Source organism: Lacerta agilis, chromosome 11 (assembly GCF_009819535.1).
Source record: "Lacerta agilis isolate rLacAgi1 chromosome 11, rLacAgi1.pri, whole genome shotgun sequence".
In the NCBI taxonomy this organism is placed as follows: domain Eukaryota; kingdom Metazoa; phylum Chordata; class Lepidosauria; order Squamata; family Lacertidae; genus Lacerta; species Lacerta agilis.
Window position 1 is genome coordinate 38,503,308 of NC_046322.1, and position 24,869 is coordinate 38,528,176.

The 24,869-nt window shown below is 41.5% G+C and overlaps 1 protein-coding gene across 2 annotated transcripts; it reads left to right on the forward strand.

The window, feature by feature from the left end:
• Positions 1 to 10,727: 10,727 nt before the first annotated feature.
• On the forward strand, positions 10,728 to 24,799 carry MACIR (macrophage immunometabolism regulator). Of its 2 annotated transcripts, none has more exons than XM_033164304.1 (2): positions 10,728 to 10,926; positions 22,572 to 24,799. In XM_033164304.1, exon 2 carries the CDS (start codon positions 22,593 to 22,595, stop codon positions 23,217 to 23,219), a length of 627 nt encoding a protein of 208 aa, XP_033020195.1. In that variant the 5' UTR covers positions 10,728 to 10,926; positions 22,572 to 22,592; the 3' UTR covers positions 23,220 to 24,799. The 2 variants fall into 2 exon arrangements, with proteins under 2 accessions (XP_033020195.1, XP_033020193.1); XM_033164302.1 differs by having other exon boundaries at positions 10,729 to 10,930.
• The last annotated feature ends 70 nt before the right edge of the window (positions 24,800 to 24,869 follow it).

Genomic DNA, 24,869 nt, shown 5'->3' on the forward strand with positions numbered 1-24,869 from the left:
TGAAAAATAAAAGGTCAAATTACTTTGAGCCACTTAAGCACTAATATAATAATTGTAATATTATAAAGGTTTGTCGTTAGAAAGAAAGCTGTGTTATTTTATGAGGAAGAAACAGCTTAAACTCATTTCACAGAGAGTTTTCATTGGAGCCTGGCTCCAGTTTTTGAAAAACAGCAGAAAACTGTAATATGAAGTGGCCGAACAGCTATACCTTCTTTGGAACTTAAGGCTCCAAGTAACTTAAAGGCAGATGAAATAGTAAACATTAAAACAAAAAACAGCTGCAACACGAGATACCATTGTTTTATATGGAAATATTTTGCTTCCAATTCTGAAGAGGCACTACCAAACTTAAGGAACTCACTGTCAGTGGTGATCTGTGTCACATCTTTTCTCCTTCAACAGCAACTGTGCTGGGGTGGAAATACATTGGTCTTGACTCTTCTCCATGGTAGTCCTGCTTAAATGGGCTAAAGTCAGGGATAGTATTTCAATCTTATACCTGAGTGCAAAATATTGTTTTTTGATCCCTACCCCAGCTTAAATGTGGCTTCTGCAAATATCTCTGCCTTCCTGTTGCTTTCAGCCGTATGGAGGTACAGGTTAACAAGTCTGGTACTGCTTAGGTGATTAAAGGTCTCTATTGTATTGTAATTGTGAATTAAGAGCTAATTACTAGTATGTTGCCTAAACTGACACCTGGCACAGTCTTTACCTGGAAGCATCTCTTTTTTAAATACATTTCCAAAGAGAGCATTTTTTGTTTGGGTATAGGTATGCTGGGTGCAGATGACATGCCCTTTAATTTCCTTGTTCTTTGTATGTTTACACCAGACCCTTGACATTCAAATATACTTTGGTTGTTAGTGTTTGTGCTTTATTGAGCTCCTATCCTAAAAGTAATCTCCTGTTTACACTTTTCCTAAATGCTCTTCTATTTTGTTGCAAAGATGACTTTCTTCAAGAGATTTCTGCAGAATACCGCTTAAAACCTAGTTCACGTGTGGATAACAGGGCTTCATCAAAGCAGAAACAGCTGGTCTGTTAATATTCCATGCTGGGAACTTTATATATGTGCAGATTATATTGTCAAGTTTTGAAATTAAAAGAAATTTTAGCATTACCAAATCTACATAATTACTGTTTCAGCACTGAACACTTGAACATAAACCAATACAGCTAATGTTTCCATCATTGTCCTTCTCATCTCTGTTGTTAAAGACAGTTGAAGATTTAATTAGTGCTATGAAAATCTTGAGAAATCTTGATGTTCTTTCAAAACATATTCAGGTTGTCAATTGTCCTAAGATTTCCTTTGTGACATGATTAATTGAATGCCTTTTATTTTCATTATAAAATATAATGGATTGGGTCCAGGCTTAGTCAGTTTGGACCCACTGAAATCAATGAGGCTTAACTAACTTGTCCTATATCTCTCAGTTAGTGTACTCTAAGTGTTAATAAGTCTGAATCCAACCCAGGGATTAATATTAATGTGATTCTCATCAACAGCAATATTTTCCTGTTAAATACCAGGAGACCTACCTTCAAATATAATTGGTTTTTTTTAAAAGGCTTTGATTCTCATCCTGGCAATTCTCCATGAAAGTGGATTTGCTAATTATACTTGCCATTGCATTGCTGTGCATATTTCATATGAGGTCATATGATAAATTCTTAAGTATGGTTTAAGATACCAAATATATAATAGATTCGTAACTTCTCTTTGCAAACATTTCATTATCTATAATGTAAGTTTATAATATGGACAATGTTTGTCTTGCTCACCTCTGAATGTATAAGTTATGTTTACTGTTTTTCTATAAGAAAATGTTATAATTTAAGTGTGCATATCATTCCAGACAACCAAAGCTTTGGCAATTTTTTTTTGATCTGCTCTTAAATAAAAGAGTCAACAGCAACAGATAGTGTCTGTTCTGTGTATTCTATAATAAATTCTCACTTTACTTTTCTGTTCTAATAAACTGCAAGTGTTTAAAAGAAATTGCAGTAGACATGCACCACTTTATACTGGAAAACACTTAGGCCTGACACATTAATATTTTGCATGAGAAAGGTGAGTTGGAAACATCCTTGTGTTCTATGCCCCAGTAACCACCTGTTAAGATTGCTATGATTGGTTGTATCCAATGGTGTCCATGTGTGAGCAGTTTGCACTTTGACTTCATTTTCTTCTCCCAACCCCCGCTTTATCCCAACCCTACTCTGTAACCCCAAATCTTTTTCAGAGATTTGGAAAACTTGGGAGATTTGAAGGGAGGCATGAAGACTACAGGAGGGAGGTGAGGAAGAACTCCACTTGTACAGTACTGAGTTTCACCCAATAACATGTTGCACATTGAGCTTTGAAAATGTCTGGAAACTAGTTAGTACTGAATATGGCAGCAAAGACTACTGACTGGGAATGTTGATGCAAGCATATTATGCCAGTACTCTTATCACCTTCTCTAGCTTCCAGTACATTTCCTAGCCCAATTCAAGGTGCTGACTTTGGCATTTAAAGTTTTTCATGGCTTGGGGCCCCAGTATTTGAAGGATCACCTCTTCTTGTATGTTCCTGGCCATGCTTTGAGATCCTTGAGGGAAGCCTTCTTCTGATTGCCCCTGCCAGCTGCTGAGAAATGACCTTCTCAGTGACGGCCCCTTATCTATGGAACACCCTGCTGAAGAAAAATTCACCAGGTACCTATGTTAATGTCTTTCCAATGGCAGGCACTCTCTTTGTTGTGGTCCCAGGCATTTAAAATCTATTAATTCCTTTTTTAAAATAAAACAACTTTGTTTTTCATAGTATTTTAATGTTATTTTTGTTCCTTGACTTTTTAAGGCTCTGCTGCTCATTAATGGTTTCAGCTCCTTTTTTAATAGTTAAGTTGCTGCTTTTGCGCTGTGTTAGTATTTTTCCCCCTTTTGTACAACACCAAGAGTACATTAGCTATTGGATGCCTAATAAGTTTAATAAGTAACTAAGCAAAAATATGCAGTCAGCAAAGTGAGAGAACTTGCAACCAGGTTCCTTTCCTTCTTTCAGGGTAAAGGTAAAGGGACCCCTGACCATAAGGTCCCGTCACAGACGACTCTGGAGCATAGCTGTCAACTTTCCCTTTTTTGCAAGGAAATTCCCTTATTCCAACGCTGTTTCCCACTGGAAAAAAGGGAAGGTTGACAGCTATGGCCGTTTCCCAATGCAAGAAAAAGGAAGGTTGACAGCTATGCTCTGGGGTTGCTGCACTCATCTTGCTTTATTAGCCGAGGGAGCCGGCCTACAGCTTCTGGGTCATGTGGCCAGCATGACTAAACCACTTCTGGCAAACCAAAGCAGCGCACAGAAATGTTGTTTACCTTCCCACCGGAGCAGTACCTATTTATCTAATTGCACTTTGACATGCTTTCAAACTGCTAGGTTCACCCCGTTGCAAGGATTCGAACCGCCAACCTTCTGATCAGCAAGCCCTAGGCTCTGTGGTTTAGACCACAGTGCCACCCGCATCTCCCCTTCTTTCAGGATAGTCTCTCATATATCCAGACATGAAATCTCTTAACATATACAGAGTACAGACATGAAGTGCATCAAATTATCCAGACATTATTTATTTATTTATTTATTTATGAGGATTACCATAATATCCCATTTTAGAATGGAGAAGAGGCCCATAACATAGCAAAAAAACATATTTTATAAAGAAGGCTGCTGTTTCAAAAATAAACATTTGGGGGTGGTGTTAAAATTATAAAATTGGGTTGTGTAAACAAGAAATGGGATATATTTCAGATTAGACATTTTGCATAGAAGTATTACTAGCAAGGACTTTTTGCAAGCTCCACTGATGTGGTTTTGTGTCCAAAATACTAATTCTAAAATCAATGCTGATTTACTCTTTTTTATTATTTTTTGTAAGAAAGGGCCCATAAGGCTTGCAATTAATTGGCAAACCACTGCTGCAAAAAAGGAGATTGTTATATGTATATATTTTAATTGTACCACATTCATTTACACACATGGGTGTAACTGCAAAAGCACACTAACAAAGAAGAGTAGTGATAGGTAAACAAACCTGCAGTTTACATGTCTGGTTATATTTCATCTGTAGCTGTTATACTGATAGTAGGAGCCCAGATGCCCCCCCCCCAAAAAAAAGCATTTACCGGTACTCAAAGAAAATGTCAGTATGATGTAGCATTTGAGCAGTACTCCGCAAAGGAAATACTCTAGAAATAGCCCTTGATATGGTTACTAAGGGATATGTAGAATACACTACAATACTTTTTCCACTAACATCAGTACAGGGAAAGTGTGCCAATGCATGTATGTTAAGTTAATGTACATGTCTGTTTTGCCTTGTTCACTTATAATGGTAACAAACTAACCAAAGTGGTTTCCTCATGCACCAATAACAAGAGGTCCCCCCCCCAAAAAAACCCTCATGTTGGGAAAGATGTTTCGTGTGATACAGGCTATGCTTCTAATGATTCTGAACCACTTCTTGTTGACCGATTTTGACCAACCTCCTGTACTTTTTCCTTCTGTGGCATTTGAGATGTTTCTCTTATAGGCTTAAAATTCTAGTGACCCAAAGTGCTGGAAGAAGCCTTTTCCCACTCATCTCCCATTCCCTCCTTGCTTTCACTCCCACTAAAACATGTTCATGTTTTTCCTGCCTTTTTAGTTTTGGGAAACTTTCCATCTAAATTATTTGGAGAAAGCTAAGGCCTTCAAGTGCATACGTTGGAAGATTTCTCTCTTTTCTTTTTCCTTTTCCTTCTGTTGCCAGATGTTTTATGCCTTGCATATATCTAAATCATTCTCTGGCTATTTTGAAATACAAAAGTCTAAAACACACACATATGCATGCATGACATTTCTGGTAGGATATTTTAGTCAAAATAATTCAGCATTTGAATTTCTTAACCAGCTGACTGAAATCAAGTAGCATATGGTCTCTTTTTCTCCCCACTGTGTAGCTCCTAATATCAGTGAGATGGTACAGACTAAGTGGAACTTTTTTTTAGAGAAAGATGTACATTTTAATTTACTACCATTTCATACAGCAACCATTAATTTACTACCTTGCTGCAGCACTGCAACAACCATTAATGCTCTATGCCAACCTTACATCATCCTACACTTTCATTGTTTGTATTATATGGTGGTAAGGAAAATGCAGATTGCTAGTTAAAATAATCTGACCAAACTGCGGGAGGTAGTGGAAGACAGGAGTGCCTGGCATGCTCTGGTCCATAGGGTCACGAAGAGTCGGACACGACTAAACTCTCTCAATATCCAGTGGCAAAGGTGTTCAGTCCCCATGGCGGTTTCATTCATTGTTGTTATTCCTAATATGTATTATAAGGAAGACAGAAACATACTGGTTTAGATATGTTTTACAGCTTTTCTAATATTCTCCCTGCATTGCATAACAGTGTTTGTGTTGTCCTATTTCCTTTGTGGCAATCTATCTTTAAAGTGTGCACACGGATTTTGATTAGTTTCTATGCTAGGGTAAAATGAGCTCACTATCTTTTTTTAGGTTTCTGCTAAACAATTTTTTTAAAGTAAGCTGTTTCAATGTTTCATGCTGTCTGTTCTCTTGACTTGCTCAGATTTGCACAGGCAGAGCTGTAATTGTTAAAACAAAAATCTAAATCTTCATCTTCCATTTGAAAGAACCCACATATCAAAACCATGCCTACGTAATTATCACTGCTCATAATGAGCATATAATGCCCCACACGTTCAGCGCTGTTTTTTTATTATTATTAGAAAGCAACCTTTCATGCATTCAGTGGCAAATGGAGTAAATGGGTAACTGGAGAAGCCTTTGTACGCTGGAATGTAGTCATCATACTTCTTCAGTTATCACAGAGGCCAAAATACTCTTTATGTTGCACTTTTTACCACAAGGTGGAAGTTGGTTTAAGACTGACCATTCTGCCACTAGGGAAAGGCAGCACTCACTCCAAGGCAATACCACTGTTAAAAAAAAACTTGTTCAGGGGTACAGGCAGGTAGCTTATGTTTTTAGTCTCTGAATCACCAACATGTGACAAGCAAAAATTCAACAGGTACAATGTCCAGCATGCTGAACTTCTGCCTGCTATACAGCTGAACACTTCATGCATGAAGGCAGGAGGAAAAGTAGGGCCTGACGCCCACTGGTGAGTGTTGTATATGGAAATATTTACTAAATAAAACTACATCACATTTGTATCTTCATAGTCACATTTCGAGTAGAGAACACTGAGACTCATAAAAGGGGGTGGGGTAGATAATTAACCCTACACAGGACATATAAACGTCTAAATACAGCTTTGTCTGCTAATTCAGGATGGTGCTACATTGTCCCTAGGGGGCGGGGAATGGAAGTTATTGCCCAACTGCAAACAGCAAAACAGTTTATCCTGACTGATAGCATTATTAAATCCAGGGGCTTTTTTGTAAGATGTGTAACAGGCAAAAATTCACCTGGCTCAGTACCTCCTAGCATGTTAAATCTCTGCCTGCTAATACAACTGTTACATACACAGGACTTCCATCTGAGTAGATATGGGAACAAAGTTAGTACAATGATACCTCTGGTTAAGTACTTAATTCGTTCCGGAGGTCCGTTCTTAACCTGAAACTGTTCTTAACCTGAAGCACCACTTTAGCTAATGGGGCCTCCCGCTGCCGCTGCGCCACCAGAACACAATTTCTGTTCTTATTCTGAAGCAAAGTTTTTAACCTGAAGCGTTATTTCTGGGTTAGCGGAGTCTGTAACCTAACCTGAAGCGTATGTAACCCGAGGTACCACTGTGTCTGGATTTGATGCAAGACCTGCTCCCTGTCTTCCTGCTATGTGACCCATTAATGCTGAAGAGTAGCTATTTTAGGTTGGGGGCTTTTTCTGTTAGAAATAACCACCCCCCAGGGCGCATGGCAGGTAAGCAGCATTGTACCGTGTGGGCTGTAGATCATTAATGACACGTTTGAGTGGTTTCACCTAGGAGTGACAGGCAATAAGAAGTGGTGTTCTGCTATTTTTTTTCTAATAGATTAGCCCTATAGTAGATTATTTCTCAGTATGAGAGCGTGCATGTGTGTCCCTGCCAATTTAGGATTGCACTTGAAGCAACTGATGAACAAATCTGGTCCACGAAAACCAACCCCATAATAAATCTGTTAAGTCTTTAAGATGCCACAAATAGTGTTTTTGCTGTAGCAAACAAGAATTGCTGCTCCTCTAGAAATTGTTTTCTGCTTATCGGCTAATTTTTAAAATAAAGCAGAATGAATTTGCTAAGGATTCTCTAGATAAGCAAGGTTGCAATATAGCATTGCAACTATTTCTAAATTCCCATAATTTATACCAAGTTTTATAAGGTTCATAGGTGTCAGTTTTCAATGCCCCAGCAATGAAAACCAATACTTTTAAATGTGCAGGTCCGTGTTCATTGCCAAGAGTTGCCATAGGCATGATGATAGTGCAAACGGTACCATAGTTCCCTAATGTTAATCCTTATTCTTAGTTTAGCATGACCTATTTTTCTTCAAATCAGGCCAGGGCTAAGGAGTGAATTACACTTAGCATGCTAATGCACAAAGTACCTGAACACATCATAATTCTTAAAGAGGTAATGGTGGTGCATGTCGTCCCTTTAAAAAGGCGATGGTAGGCATAAATCTTGACTAAGCGCACATGGAATAGCAAATGGCTATTAGGGTGCACCAATTGGATATTGCAATGTGTTTTCCTGTTGTTTTAAAAAAAACTAAATTAAATTTAAAGAAAAAAGGGGGAAATGCTGAAATATACTACTTCCTTAATTTTGGTAAAACCACTGTTTCCTGTCTATAGGCTGCAATAGTATATGCACACACACCACTGCCACCAAATATGCAGATATGTAATTGAGTGTGGCTGAAAAAAATATTGAGTGAGTTGGAAGGGACTGTCTGATACCACCTGCTGACAGTGTCGTAATAGCCCCTTGCAAAAGCATAAGTGGAGAAATAATAGGAAAGGAGGTACTGTCATAACGTAACCGTCTTAAGTTGAATGACTAGTATCTTGAAGGGTGCTGAAGCACGACTCAAGTCCACACACACCCTTGAATCTCACTGGCTGACTTTGAACCAGTCTTCACTTATCAGCCTAGCTGACCTCACAAGTTTGTTGTGAGCATAGAAATGAGGAGTCATGCATACTGGCTTGAGGTCCTTCAAAGAAAGGTGGTTTGCAGATGTAATAAAGCTGTGCATCTCCTCTGAAAGCCACTCCCATAATTCCAGATGTTTGAGACAGAATGCCCTTTTATTTTGTGAAGACAACTTCCTATGGAGTTCAGCCATATCAGCAGGAGAGTTGTTAGCATTGGGGGGGGGGGGAGAATAACACAAGGCCTGGCTATTTTGCAGCGGCCCCCTGGATCTCCTTGTGGTAAAGGCCATAACATCAGCTTCACATGTAGAAGATCTCAGGTTCAGTCACCTGCATTTCAAGGTAGTACTGACTCCTGGAGAGCATCTACCAGTCTGCATGGACAATGTTGATCATTCTAGATCATGGGTAGGGAAACAAAGGCCCGGGGGCTGGATCCAGCCCAATCACCTTCAAAATCCGGCCCATGAACAGTCTGGGAATCAGCATGTTTTTACATGAGTAGAATGTGTCCTTTTATTTAGAATGCATCTCTGGGTTATTTGTGGGACCTGCCTGGTGTTTTTACATGAGTAGAATGTGTGCCTTTATTTAAAAATGCATCTCTGGGTTATTTGTAGGGCATAGGAATTTGTTTTTTCTTCTTCAAAATATAGTCCAGCCCCTCACAAGGTCTGAGGGACAGTGGACCAGCCCCCTGCTGAAAAGGTTTGCTGACCCCTCATCTAGATGAAGCAATGGTCTGAGAAAGCTTCCTGTGCTCCTATATTGTTCCCACCCCAATAAATTTATCATATAGAGCCCCTGGGTCTACTGTAATGTACAGCGCTTGTGAGACTGCAGCCACTTCCCATCTGAATGTGCCAGAGGCACCTCTACACATCAGGGGTGGCTCATCTTGTTTTGCTACCCGAGGCAAAATGGGAAGGTGCCGCCTCTCGCCATTGCTGCCCTGTTCTGAAGCCTCACTTACCAGGGTTGCACAGCTGCCATTTCCAGCAAGATCTCACCGGAAGCCAACACCACTTCTCTTGTGATAGGGACGAGTGGGGCACCCATGGGAGCAAGAGCCCTGTGGGATTCTGCTGCCTGAGGCGGCCGCCTCAGTCTGCCTCACGGATGTGCTGGCCCTGCTGTATATATGCATTCACATCTCTAAATTGTCACCCCCGGTCCCAATCCTGATTAAGTACTTAGCAGTGCCCCTGCATAGCAAAAACAAAATTTAAAATTAAAAAAAAATCCTTCCAGTAGCACCTTAATCGAGACCAACTAAGTTTGTTCTTGGTACAGGTATGAGCTTTCGTGCGCATGCACACTTCTTCAGCGAGGTATATAAAAAAATAACCTGATGGGAATCTTTCTGGCACCTTGAGGCCTTTACTGTTACCTAACTTTTTGCAGGCTAAAGGAAAAAGTTACACTGCAATAAGGCTGCAATTCTGAACGCTTGCATTGAGAGTAAGTCACCACGGACACAGTGTGGTTTTTTTTCGGGGAAAGCATGGCCAGGCTCACACTGCCAACCTGCTAGTCTTTTAAGGTACAGGGCCAAGCCAGAGCCCCCACCCCCCACCCCAACCAACAAGTAAAATAATAATAATAATAATAATTAAAACTAGGAATAGGCTGTGCTTACTGAATATGCACAGGAAAACTGCATTGGAAAAAGGAGGAATTTGTGAAGGAAGTGCCGAAAAGGTTTTCAGCAAACCCAAGAAATCTTGTTTTAGCATAGACTTTAAAATAAAAGAAAGATGAAAACAGGCGTGTTCTTTGTAGTTTTGCAAAACAGACTCATTAACCGCATGAAAGAAACTTCCCGATGTTATGTTGTTGTTGTTGTTGTTATTTAACTTCCTAGTTTTCGAATGACTGAAGATTTGGGAAAACAAAATCGAAAGTTCTTTCTAGTAGCACCTTAGAGACCAACTGAGTTTGTTCCTGGTATGAGCTTTCGTGTGCATGCACACTTCTTCAGATACCTGGTATCTGAAGAAGTGTGCATGCACACGAAAGCTCATACCAGGAACAAACTCAGTTGGTCTCTAAGGTGCTACTAGAAAGAACTTTCGATTTTGTTTTGACTATGGCAGACCAACACGGCTACCCACCTGTAACTGAAGATTTGGGACAGCGCTTTTTTTGAACCCTTGGGGTCCAAAGGAAGTAATTTAAAGGTGGAGACTTTTCATTCCGAATCTGCAGCTAGACAGAGCCATGCAGAAGTCGAGGAGGACCAGGCGGGTGTCCTGCCCCTCCCTTTACATAAATCCTGGCCACGCCCCTATTTTCAGGTGCCCCAAGACTTGCCCTTTCCGCCTTGGGGACGCCGCCACCTGCTCCATCAGGTGGCTCGAGCGCAAAGGCGCGCGCAGGGCGCGAAGGGACCCCGAAACTGCCGCCTCGCGGGGCGGCTCCATCCAGAGCCCCCGAGAGCCTGAGAAGGTTCAAGGACTCGCCAATCCCTGCGCCGCCTGCAGGCCGGAGTCCGTCCTTCCAGCCCGGCCAGGAAGGAAGGAAGGAAGGCGAGCGAGCGAGCGAGCGAGGCGGCGGCGGTGGGCGGGCCAGAAGCAGCGAACAGGCGGGCGGGCAGGCAGGCGCTGGAGCGGCTCCTCCGCCTCGCCAGCCACACAATCCCCGCCCCGGGCCCGCGGAATAAGAGCGCGGGGCGGGGCGGCCGGCCTCTCCTCTCTGACTCCCTCGCCGTCGCAGCGTCGCCGGCGGCCGGAACGCGGCGGCCCCTCAGGCCCCGGCACCCTGGAAGGCAGGTAGGCGAGCAAGCGAGGGGGCGCCGCCGCCGTCGCCGCTGCAAACGGGGAGCAAGAAGAGTAAGGTCGGGGTGGGCTGGGTTGAGAGGCCGGCGGCGCTGTGGATGCGCCAAAAAGGCGCGCCCTTTGCACCTCGGAAGAGCCCGGTGAGCAAAGCCGGGGAGAAACTAAGGGCTGGGTGAGGCTCCGGCGAGAGCCGTGCCCGCGAGGCGAGGAGGTATAGCGGCCGAGGAGGCAGGCGCGCGCGCCCGGCGACCGAGGTGCAGCGCACCGCCTGTGTGTGTATCTGCGGGCGCGCGCGCGCTTGTAAACATCTGGGTTGTGTGTACGTTTGTCTCCCTTCGTTACACTCCGCGGGATTCTGGCGGTCCGCTTCGTTGGTGCGATGCAGCTCTCCTAGCCCAAGTCTGAAAGGCAAAATGCCTTCGTGCTTTCATGAATATTGTTTCCAGTGGTGCTTGTGTGCGCCTATAAGTAGATAATATATTTGCATTTATAAAGTGTGTGTGTGTTGTTGTTTTTTCCTCAAGTGCCGGTCTGGAAAATTCTATTCCAGGTTGTGTAGGTTTATTTACATTTATGTTAAGTGTGTCTGTGCGGACTGAGCATAATCATGTGCATATGATTTTTTTAATATGGCATGTGCTCAAAAATGTCAGCCTTGCAACACATGCGCTAGGCTTTAGAACACGCACTCTCTTCTCTAGCTTCTGGATAGTAGGATTAAAAAAAAACTGCTAGAGTATGCCAATAGTTATGTAGTATTGTGTGGCCTCTCTTAAGACTATTGTACTTAGATGGGTACAGTATTTTGCAAATGTATGCGCAGTAAGATGTTGTCTAGGTTGTGCAATATATGCTACATACAATATGAAGTCCAGACTTATAGATGCAATCCATGTGTGTTTGTTTATTTCCGTGGGGCATGAGGGTGTTTGATCTTGCGCTGCTCTCTGTGCTTTGCGTAGGGGGTGTCATGTACTAATTTTTTTCCCATTGCAAGAAAATGCCAAACATTTCTACACAATGGCAGGCCTTTGTAGGTAGCAACATTGCTTAGCTACACCACACTCTCTGTGTTTCCCAAGGTCTTGCAGAAAGAAATGGCAAAACATTAAAACAAAGCAGGTGCCGCCCCACTGCCTGTTCTTCTGCAAGTTTAATTTCAGCGAATAAGGTGACCGAAATTAGTTGTCTGCTGCTGTGCAGCCTCTGCCTCTCAGTCTGCTGAAATGCATCTCTGTCATCACTGAGCTAGAGTACTGAAGCTGTGCCAAGGAATAGTGCTGAAGCGTAGTTTGTGTGCTGTCTCCCTCTCTCTGAGTGTGCTTCAATGACTCTCCTTGGTACTGCTGGTTTTGACTCATTGCCCATAAAAGGAAGTAGCACTATGGAGAGCTCTTGGCAGCCACGGATTCCTCTGCGTGACAGGCTGGAATCTTTTTGACCCCGTTCTCACGGAGCCTGATCTTCACCGTTGCATACCGTTTTCACTGCATCTCTGTTCTGCAGAAGCTCCTTCATGTTGGCGACCAGGAGCCACGCACGGCAAAAGAGAGGTTGTAGCTTCAAAGGAAGTTAAAGGTTAACACCTTTATTCAACGGCAATGATAAACCATGGTGGTTGCCCAAGTACAAAATATTTTCAGATTATACAACTATTATATATTTCTAGCAAAGGTGCCCTTTGCTGCCACCTTAAGTTACCCATATTTATGCATATTTTGAAATTCCAGAAACCTCTGTTCCAAAGCATCATCAGTAATGTATACCTACAACACAACTAGAAATGTAAAGACCTGGGAAAATCCATGGGAAAACTGATTCCCCCCCCCCCAAGCCTTTTGTTTTGCTTTGTTTTTTTTCTGAAAAAATGAGTTATGAAATATTTTATTTTAGAATTATGAACAAAATATTTAATAACAGCTTTTAATATATTTAGAAAGGTAAATGTACCCCTGACATAAGGTCCAGTCGCGGATGACTCTGGGGTTGCGGCGCTCATCTCGCTCTATAGGCCGAGGGAGCCGGCGTTTGCCCACAGACAGCTTCCGGGTCATGTGGCCAGCATGACTAAGCCGCTTCTGGCAAACCAGAGCAGCGCACGGAAACGCTGTTTACCTTCCCGCCAGAGCGATACCTATTTATCTACTTGCACTTTGACATGCTTATTTATTTGGTACTCTCCCCAAAAAAGAATTATAAAACTGTGTAAGACTTGTGTTAGACTGTGTACAGTATCATATCCTTATAATTCCAGTATACTAAGAATAGGCAAGTCCTGAGTTGTACTTTGAGAGTTCAGCTCCCAAATGCAAGACGAATATGCATTTCTGCCTCTTGAAGGGCACAGCAGAGGGAAGAAAGACCCAGTACCTTATTTGCTTGTGGACTCAGTCTTGTTGGCATAGTTAGTGGAACATTTTCTTTCCTTCTGACTAGGCCTCAAAGTACTGGGAGTGGCAGAAAGTACAGAACAAAATAATTTTGTTGCAACTCAATTCATGCTGCTACAGATCTGTTGGATCCAAGATGTAAAGGCAGAATGTTAAGTGCTGATGGCTTCTGCATTTGACTGGATTACAAAACAGGCAGTACACCTGGGGCTTGGTGTCGGAAAGGTGCTTTGAAATGTTGCAGAGCACAGAACATCTTCAGGTGTTTGGTCAAGGAGTCTGGGATTCTGCCAAGCATATTCCTCCTGCAACTAGAGACAAGGCTTTTGCACAACACAGCCTCTGAGTCTTCATGTTTATTACCTACTTCAGATCCCTCCCATTTTTTGTAGCATGTAAAATAAGCTGGCCTATGTTTGAAAATTCACCAAATCAAGAAATGAACTGACTTGCTGAACGAGTAGAAGCATGTTTCAATCTGGGCAAATCTTCAATTGTTGGAAGCCCATGATTAATATGATAACAAATAAGAAGAAAGAGAACTGATAGTGATAGCTTAGAAAAAGAGACTGATTAAATTTCATATAGTACTCAATTCATTTTGTCCTCCATCCCCTTTTTCGCAGCTCTTTATATGGAAATGGATGGTTTGTGTCTGCTTGACACGGTGGAGAACTGGAGGTGATATGATAATTTTCCGATAAACAATAGTTTGTTTTGGTTGTGTTTGGATGCTGATGGTTTCTGTTTTTGCCTGTTCCTCATAAACAGGCAAAACAAAAAAAAGATGTTAGGTTCCTTACAGTTTGGTAGTAGCTTGTAGCTACATTTCTAACAAAAACTTTAAAAAACAAATTCAATTTGTAATTATTGTCTAAATAAACTGTACTGCTAATATATCAGACATGATAATTATATGGTAAACCGAGTTGTGCATAACACATTTTATATTCCCAAAGTAACAAATAGACTTTCAATATGGTGCTTTAAAAACGGGGAATATTGCATGTATTCACACACACACCCCCCACCAAAAGTTCATTTTTCCACAGCTACAAAGTTTCCAGAAATTTTGCATCTCAAATCATAACCCACTTGGATGCAGAAATCCTGAGTTCTCTTTAGACCCAGAAGCTCTGTATAGAACTAGCAAAATCCAAAGACTGCCTTGAGCCTTATGTTTATGGGGAGTGTAGCGTATTGTGTCATCTTCACTATCTCATCTGCAATACATTTGTCCACATTTTTGGAGCACCCATGAAGCAAAAGTTTTATGATGGAATCATAGAGTTGGAAGGGTCATCTAGTCTAACCACCTGCAATGCAGGAAACTCGGCTAAATCATCCACGACAGATGGCGATCAGTGTACAAAGACAATTTGATTTGCAAGTTGCTTTAGTCATCTTCTGGTAACCAATGTATGAAGAGGCTTCTGAGTACATGCTGGCTGACCCTTCATACTAGACATTGGCATCAATCCAGAGGTCACCCGATGAGGGTATATAGGGATCCACTGTTGTATATTTACTGGGTGTTTATCCCAGCCTTCCTCCAGAAGGAGCCCAGGGCAGCCATACAACATTAAGTTAAATAATACAGAAACTAAAACACAAATCAGCAACCTCAAAGGCTGCTAAAAACTTCAGCTACTCAATGCCTGGGTGAATTCACTAGAAAGGGAGTTCCATAATCAGGGTGCTGCAGAAAAAGCCATGCTGTAGGTTTCCTCCCCTGCCTTTTCTGAGTACAGTACTGTCCATTTGTGGCACCACTATATGAATCTACTGTGTTAATGGGTGAGTGTTCCTGTCTCAATGAATGGAGCCCTGCGCATATAACACCCATATGCACACCCCACATCCAGACCCTGCTTCAGAATGACACTGATTGTAGATGTCTGCATCTATGGAGTGGGGCTAGCTGGTGCCATCTTGGGAGTCCCTCTGTGCATTTTTAATGCACGGATGCTAAATGACTCAAGAGGTTTAATCTGTGTGATTACGGTGGTTAAGTGTGCATTTCATCAAAAGAAACGCTGCAAACCCCAGTTGTGAAAAACTATCACAGTTAAAAGAAACAGCCAGAGTTGTTATGCCGCAGGTCTGATTTGAAAAAGCTATTTATAGTCTTTTGTTATATGAGCCAGAGTTTGTGTCCAGGGTGCTTAATGCAGCCGGAATGATATATCCTGTGTACACAGATCCACGCAGAACTGTCTAATCAAATATAGGCAAGTGGTTCTGCTTGGCAAATCCCATAAAACGCAAGTGTGCGCATGTATGACGTATAAAGCTTTCAGTCATTGGGTTTGAATGTAACTGCACGCTGCAAGCATTAGGAAACATCTGTTGCTTAGGGATAGTAGTGGCAAGGGACTAAGGCTGGCCAAAATGATCTCATTTTTCACAATGAACCAGTTTAAATAATCACCTGTGTGAGAAACATAATTGTTCCATGTATATTTTTTCATGGCAAATACAATGAGAAAAAATGTTTCTGTTGCTTTTCTCGCCAGTATTCATATCTTATATAGGCCTAAGAGATATGTGCTTTTCTTAGGACAGTATGGACAAGTTGCAATATTTAGAGGAGATAATTCCATCATAACTTGAGTGTATGTAAACAAGGAATTCCATGATGTTTTCAACCACATCCTCATGTCTGACAGTCTTGGGTCATTCACAGGTCACTGTGCTTCTTGATAGAACTGTGGACCAGTGGTGCGGACTACCTTCCTGTTCTTAACATCATTGGCTTTCACACTGTGTTCCATGGAATGATTACATTATCATGGATTCTGCTCTAAGGAGATGGAAAACTGACAGAAAACTGACTGCCCATGCAACAGTTTTTGGGGACTTCAGTTACTGCTATCCCTTTCAAGGCCAAAACATGAGTGCCCTAGATTCAGGGATAGATATGTATGTTGTGTGTCCTGGAAGCTTCCGGAACAGTTGATGGCATGTGAAATCCCAGCCCATTTCTTGTCCTGGCTGACGCTTCCTTTTAAATTTCTTGGGAGAGAGTTCATAGTCAAGAAAGTTGTTTTCAGTTGTATGGGCTACAGGAGAGCAACAAAAAGCTATTTGTCTGTAGTGAGTAGTGCCAAGGTGACAGCAAGGTTATCAATAATAATCTGTTTTCTCCCCCATCCCCAACACATCTTAGTTTATGCACATCTCTGTGCTCACAAGTGTTTCTCTGTGTGTATATGTGTGCATTATTTTGCTGTCATATATAGTTATGCAAAACTTCATCCTGTCTGTCTATTAGATATGCCACATACATACAAAAAAACAAAGATCTCTGTATAAAAAACACGTCACACATCCAACACATGGAAAGCAAGTGTCCTTCCAGTATTATTTGTACAGTAAAGCAGGAGAAAATGAGCAAATATTACAAAAGCTTGTCAGTATGAGTGGGAGTTCTACAGCAGTAGTGATGTAAAAAACTTCCCTAATACCCAATAGCCATATCACACCTTTCCATTGTTGGGAACCATGCTCAAAGCAAAGGATGCAGTGTCTTAAAACATCACTGAAATGTAGGAGGCAATTGCATCAGGTAGCAGTCACTATAAACAACAGAATTAATAGGTAAACAGTTTCTGAACAGGTAAATTAAAATCCTGTCTCGATACAAGTAACTTAAGTTGACAAATTGGCTTTTCCTCTGCCTCCAGTCAGGCCTCCATGAAAGACTTCTAACAAAATGCATCCTCTGTGACACAAGTCATGGGGGAAGTGCAGGTGTTCTACGTGTTTCCTGTCATATGTAACACACTGTGTGGCCCATGGGTGTGTAATATTGGCATGTCAGTGACACACAGACTGGACAAGTGTGCTGCCGTCATGCCAACGTTATATGTGTGTGGATCAGCACTCATGGTAGCTACATTCAGCATTAGAAATTCACTAGGCGGCAGGCGCATTTTGCACTTGGCTATCAGACACTTGCAACCAAGTGAAGATGCCCAGACACCAGGATGGTGCCTTACTTCTACACCATTTGGAGGTGCATGCCTGGGGATCCTTGGATCTTGACTGTTTTCACACACTAGCAACATATCCTGGAGAATTCTACCCACCATATTTTTTCTGAACAATCAGAATGAATTTCAGGAACCAAAAAGTTGTATGGAAAAATATGACTTCCAATCCATCTGGCCCAAAAATGGAAAATAGGCATTCCGTTTTGGCGACTGTAACCCTGGTTGAAGGAGACATTTGGCACCTAGCTTATATATCTTAGTTCCTAACACTGGGAGTTTAAATGTGACTGGCATGTGGGATGTTTACATGGGTATGTTTTTGCATGCAGCATGGGACACGGAGGGCAGTGCCATGAAATTGCCATGCTTCCATGAATGACTTCTGCTCACACCCCACCCACCCCCATCCCACAGGGGGAGGCAGAGAGAAGGGATGTTCAGTTGCACAAATGGAAGTCCTTGTGCTGATGGGATGACCTTGTTGGATACAGCACAGAGTAAGTCGGGACTTAGTAAGAAGTCTGAAGAACTGTTGCTCTGAATGAGAACATAATTCTGGTGCAGGAAGTGAGCCAAGCTGATCTTGCTAGGCACCGTTGCTTGTGTCTGTACTCACGGTATTTATTTTTGTCCCTCCATTTAAGGCGCCTTACAATAAAAATGTTAAAAACAAAAACAATTGAACAAAAAGAGAGAGAGAGAGAGAAATAGCTGTAGTGGTCACAGGGAAACAATAGCATCATATGAAATCATATTTAGGAGTCCAGCAATAAAATCAGTAAAATGTCTGATTTGTCATTTGAATGTGCAGATGTGTTATATTGAGAATCCTGCCTCATTAAGAGATCAGGTGATTTTAAATCTAAATCCTATGGATGTGAAAGCACATGCAGTATAGATTTGAATATTTTATGGGTGTGCTTAGCTTTATGGAATATGTGTTCATTTTCAGCATTTATTTGTACTTGCCTTCCAGAGGACTTCAAGCTTCTTGAGGTATTGAGCTGTAGCTGGAATAGAGATTTAACATCTGGTTAGTTTACTACCTTTTATTAACCTCTGATTTTGTACCTACAGTCCACCAGTATATTCTGCAAACTTTCTTTGCCCGTCAGTAGGAAACTAACACAACTTCAGTCACTCTTATTTAGTAGCAATATATATTTGTGTGTGTGTGTGTGTAAAAGCATACCTAATCTGTGTTGTGATCTTGAGAACGTTTCAGTACCATTCCTCAAGGTGCTTGGTTTTGCCATTATAGTCAGAAACTGAATCTCCATTGTGATGTAAAATGCTTATGATACCATTGTTTCCAGAGATGCCTTTTCCTGCATTCATCTCATGGGCTGCTAGCTCATCAGACTGACAGGAGGAAACTATTTTAGGATGAATGTAGTTGGAGTCAGTCTGTGGCCAAACTGGACAAGACACCATTCACATAATTGCTTTTTAAAAAGCAAGTGTGTGTGTCAGTGTATGCATGTGTGATCCAGATCCTGCTGGAGTAAAGGAGGCTTTAATCCTTTTCTCCCCCTTGTATACCTGGCCCAAATTGGGCCCTTTGCGCCATCTATTTGTATTAAACTGTACTAATGGAAGCTTTTCTTCGAATGTTAATAGAAGCTGTGGCCCCCGCAGTTCATATTGGGACTGTAGTTGTGGGGCAGGGAGTGTAGAAGCTAAAGCCTCCCTAACCCTTATCAAGGTCTGCTATTAACTTATTCTTTTTTGTTTTTAAGCCATTCACATAATTCAGTGATTGCCAATCATTTTGGACAAGTGGCATATTTAGAATTTTGAGAAAGTGCTATAGAGGCCAGTTACGAAATGGCTGGAGGTGTGGCATTACCAAAATTTAGATTGAATGCAGTTTCCCCATCTCGCCCCATCCCTGGACAAAACGATGATGTTAGGTTTTGTCCAGTTTACTAACCTTCTAGTTTACATTGGGGTGGTGAGTCTGTGTCCTTCCAGATGCTGCTTGACTCCAGCTCCCATCATTCTTGGCCACTGACGATTCCACCTGGGGCTGATGGGAGTTGGAGTCCAGCAGCGTCTGAAAGGCCACCCTGGTTTGTATCAAATGCAGCACAATCCTGTGCTCCCTTACTCAGAAGTCATTCCTGCTACAGTATGTTCAGTGGGACTTAGTCCTAAGTAAATATTTATATAGAATTGTGGCTTACATTTTAAAAAAAAATCAGTAAACTGTTTCTGTCTTAACATTTCCCCGGGGTTCAGGGTAATCTTCTATAGTGTCTCCTCCATGAAAGCACTTTTTGTATAGGAAGTGTGTATCTTCCATGTCCTATGAAAGTCAGTATGCTTACTCTCATGTAACTGTGGTATAAGACAAAATGCTGCCTACCGGTATTCCTTTTGACCCTAGAGTCTGCTTTCTCCTAAACAGCTCAGAAAAAAAGCACACACCATAAAAATCCTTCCCAAACTGGCCAAGGCCCTTGAGAGTGGCATAGTTATGTCCTTGTTCTCCTGACACAGGGCATTGATAGTTCTAATCAATGGACAATTCTCTGCTGACATTTGAAATTGCAGTGGAACAGAGGGGAGGAGCAGAAGGTATTTTCCGTATATATGACCCAAGTTCCAGTTTTCCTGGAATATATTAGGAAGACAGTGCAAAATCTGGGAAGGGGCTTTTTCTATTCGATACCTGCAGTGGATTTATTTTCATCCATGTTGTGTTCCCAGTCACATTATTTATTTATTTATTTCATTTGAATAGGGGGGAAACCCTTAAGAAACATTAAAACAAAATATAACAACAGCAATAAAACAAAAACCTAAAATGTTAGTCTAGATATTTATATGTGTATATAAATGTTGAATTCTACCCATCCCACTTAAAAGGATGAACACAACAAGAGACCATAGACATAACGAGTTAACCCTCCAACTTAAGGTCCGAAGACTTGGGTAAATAACAGTGTTTTTGCCTGGCACCTAAAGACAGGCAATGATGGTGCCTGGGGAGAGCATATTCCATAAGTGGACGCCACCACTGAAAAGCCCATTCAGTTGCATTATTACTACAAAATTTGCAGCTCCCATAACAATACAGTCATACCTCTGCTTACGTAACCCTCTGGATACGTAAACTTCGGGATGCGAATGTGGCAAACCTGGAAGTATTTCCCCGGGTTTCGCCACATGTGCAGAAGCGCTCTACATGCCACGTGCATGTGCAGAAGTGGTCCTCCGGTTGCAAATTCCTTGGGATGCGGCCGGACCTCCAGAATGGATCCCATTCGCAACCAGAGGTACCACTGTATTTGAAACTCGCTTTCAAGGTTTCCCCCTTTCCGTTTTGACAATATATTACGTATTCTATACTGTAATAATGTTTATGAGCATATGTTTAGATGTGATGTGCCTCTTTTTTCAGCTTGAAAAAAGATAAACCAGATGGCTAAAATCTGTATTTTGTTGGTATGAAATTCTACATTTTGAAATTTACTTAAAGCTATAAAAGTTGTGGGTTTTAGTTCTAGAAATTGATATCTTGCTTCCTTTTCTTGGAATCCTAGACCTAAATACATTTACTTAAAGTAAAAATGAGTCCATGAAAGATCAACAGAATGTGTTTCCAAGTAACTGTGAGTAGGATTGAGAAAGAAGTCACAAATATAGATCTTTCGTAGTATATTTTCTTTTGATTGGTGTGTGTATAAAGCAAGCTGCTAAATGACTGAAAAATGTTTGGAAAACTCTATCATTGTTTGCCACTTGATTTGACACCCATATAGCAGATTTAGTGCAAATAACTTCCAAAGACGCCTTCCTATTCACCTGGGGCTTTTGTCGTGTCAAGTACTAGATAGATGCCATCAAGTTGCTGATTCTCTTGGGGTCAGGCAGCTAGCTGTCTGTGAGCATTTCACAGTGAACACAGATTATGGATCACATACTCTTAATCTACTTTTGGAAGGTTTGTCTGAGGACATACTGACTTTCTTCTCTCTGTAAACCAGATGTTAAAAAGGTAATGTTCACTGAGAGGTGGAAACAGACTTTTTACATAAATAAACAGTCCCACTGAAAGTAATGAGAAATGTACATGATTGTAGTTAGATTACTTTTAGCTTTTCACTTGGCATGCACCAGTTGCTTCAGTAGTTCTTGAATAGGAGATGTATAAGGACAGACCAGCTTCAGAGGAAGCTGTTCTCACTGAGGTCTACAGAGGAGGAAGCTCAAGATATCTTCTGGAAAAGTAGCTGCTTTTTAATGTGCGTGTATGTCTTTAGATAAAACTTAGTGATATTTTGACCTTCACATCCACCAGGTCAGCTTCTGAACTGGGAGCATAAGAAAACTTAAGATCTACTATTTTTCTAGTAGTCTCTGGTTCTACATCTTTCAGACATCCAAGTTGGGCTTAGTCAGAATGCCTTCAGCTGATCTATTGTGTGGCTTCAGTACCAGGCAAGACCTGGGAATTGTGTTCACTGTACTCTTATTTATTGTGTACAGTATATAATGTTTGCATATCCATGGGGTTCTGCAGTGGTTATTGTGTCTGGCTTCACATTGTAGAGAGGCCACAGTTCCCATTTTGGGAACAGAACCTGAGAGCTAAACAAGGGTCTTCAAAGCTACAGGGCAGGTTCATGACAAAAGTGGGACTTGAATCCAAGTCCAACTCTCTTACAATGCATGGCCTTACTCTGGCTGTGGAATCTTCTGCCCATGAAAATCTAAAGCATGGGGTTTTTTGTTGACTTTTTCTTTCTTTTGGGGACTGGATGCTGGAAGTGGGCAGGACCAATGACAAAAGTGGGCAGGGCAGGCCACCCCTTCTTTCTCTCTCTGCCACCCGTTTCTCACTTTCTCCCTCTTCCTCGCTTGCTTAGGGAACGGATGGATCGCTCTTGCCTCCCTCACACGTTCCTTTTACCACTTAGCCCATTGGGGCTCTCTTTTTCCCTCCACCCACACCACCTGGTTTCCCTTTTCCTTGCCAGACGTCTAAAATTGTTTGCTTGCAGACAGCTCCCCGCCTTGTTCCATTGCTCTACCTGTTTTTGCTTCCTCACTCCCCCCTGTCCTCTTCCTCCCCTCCTCCTAGGTTTCCCCCACCAACATGAAGCTGCAGGTTTTCCACCCCAGTCTAAAGTCTTTGGAACCTGGGATCACTTGAGAAATGGCGGCCCCAAAGAAACGAATCTCTGTGTCGCTCTGTGCGTTGCAACACACTAATCAAACTGCTTTTTGTTTTTGTATTTCCAGGCTAGCCGATTCATATTTAAAATGGAAGTTGACATTAATGGGGAGTCCAGGTCTATCCTAGCTACTCTCCCATTGCCTATTGCTGATGTGAGCGCCACCGGCAACGCCGAGTCCGAGAAACCTCGCTGCTCCAGCACCCCATGTTCGCCGATGCGCCAGACTGTTTCAGGCTACCAGATCCTCCACATGGATTCTAACTACTTGGTTGGCTTCACGACAGGGGAGGAGTTGCTGAAATTAGCTCAGAAGTGCACTGTAGGGGAGGAGAACAAAGTCGAAGCGGTAGTGCCTACCTTGCGTTCCAAGCAGCTCGATTCAGGACTTTCCCGCTCCTCCCGGGTGTGTAAAGCCAGAAGCAGGTACTACCAGCCTTACGAGATTCCGGCGATCAATGGCCGGAGAAGGCGGCGGATGCCCAGCTCAGGGGATAAATGCACCAAGCCACTACCTTATGAACCCTACAAGGCTTTTCACGGCCCTTTGCCTCTTTGCCTTTTCAAGGGTAAAAGGGCTCACTCTAAATCCCTAGACTACCTCAATCTGGACAGAATGAACATCAAGGAACCAGCCGACACAGACGTACTTCAGTATCAGCTCCAACACCTCACCCTAAGAGGGGACCGTATGTTTGCTCAGAACAACACATGAAGATAAATTGCCCTTGGCTCATCTTTGCATCAAAAAGCTCTTTACACGGTGGACAAGCCATGCACGGGGTTCTTGGGTACAGCAGCAAAGTGTTACCAGACCACTGTTTGTATGAGTAAGATTATGAAGATGGCATGGGGTGGAAATCACATGGAAGGAACTACTTGGAAATTCTGTATGCAGATATCTTTAGAACAGTATAACAAAACAGGAGGTTTTGCACATGGATACCTGGACTTGTGACGATATAAATTTGGAAACCGGTGTAGTATGACTTCTGTTTCTAACTGGACTCGCTGTAAGAAATTACTCATGGATAAGCACTGAAATACACTCTTACTTAATACTAAGCATATGTGTGTAAATGTAATGACTTTTGCATCATAGGAAAAATACGTTTGAGTAAGCCCATGTGCTCTTTAAAAGAATCCAGTTTACATTTGCCGTAACTGGTTTTGCACTGGGAACAAAGCAAAAATAAAATTAAAAATTAAAAAAATCAATGATGAAATTAAGCCTGAGTACTTAAGTTACTACAACTTTTTTTAAAAAATGTAGTTGAATTACTTTTCAAGTTTCAAATTTATTTCATTGTAATTAAAACAATTACAAACTTCAACTGCTTTGGAGGAAAATGGAATATTGGAAGGCAAACATTAACTGATTTTAATTTAGTTTGGTTTGTTTCTTTTTTAAAAAAAGTTGTCTTAACACCTACATGAGGATCTTTATGTTGTGTATATACATCGTGAACAGCTGCATCTGCATCTGCAGTATACAAATACTAGTTTAGATTCTAGAACTACCATATTACATTATTATCGTTGCGGGGAGGGTCTTCCTAGACCACATTTTAGCACTGCACCTGAACATTCCAGTTTATTTACAGCACTGAATACTACTTTTTAAACCTTGATTTGGGATTTGGGTGTTTTTTTTAAAGCCTTGAAGGCTTTTACTGGATTATGAATCATGTTGAATGCACTGATTTAAAATGTTTCTTTGAAAAATCATGTCAAAAGAAATCCTAATTTATCTTGGCTTAACCATAGCATTTAAAAATAAGTGATAATTTTGTTTGTTAGACTCTTTAGGATGTGCAGTTTATTACTGAAGCAGTGTACAACCATTTAATGTTTTTGATCTGTAAGTTATTTAGAAGTGAAAGCTTCAATTTTGAAGAAATTGACTGTGAAACAAAATCATTAAAAAAAATATCCTGGCACAGTTCTGACTTTTCTGAGTAGAAAGACAGGGTTATTTGTCTCTTGGGAAGAATTGGAGAAGGGAGCACACACTTTGGAAAACTAGGTTTTATCTCATCTTTGACACCTTTCCCTACAGTTATGTCGAACTTGCAGAATCTGTAAAAAGATTTTATTTAACTACTAATTATTACAATTTGCACCGTTATATTGTAGTGAAGAATTATTCCTACATAGCTTTTAGTTTCACCAGAAGAATACCGTCCAATGCCAAAGAGGGTTTTTACACTTATTGATTAAACATTATTTATTGATTTTACCCTGTGGAACAACATTGTTGACTATGAAATAAAAAGGATGATGTGCATACTTTTATATGGTCCTGGTGTGTGTTGTTGCTTTTAGAGTTAGACACTTGGTGATGTGCCTAAAGTGTAATATTTTG

Excerpts from the sequence above, each read along its gene's own strand:
- MACIR (XM_033164304.1), top strand. The coding sequence starts at position 22,593 with ATGGAAGTTGACATTAATGGGGAGTCCAGGTCTATCCTAGCTACTCTC.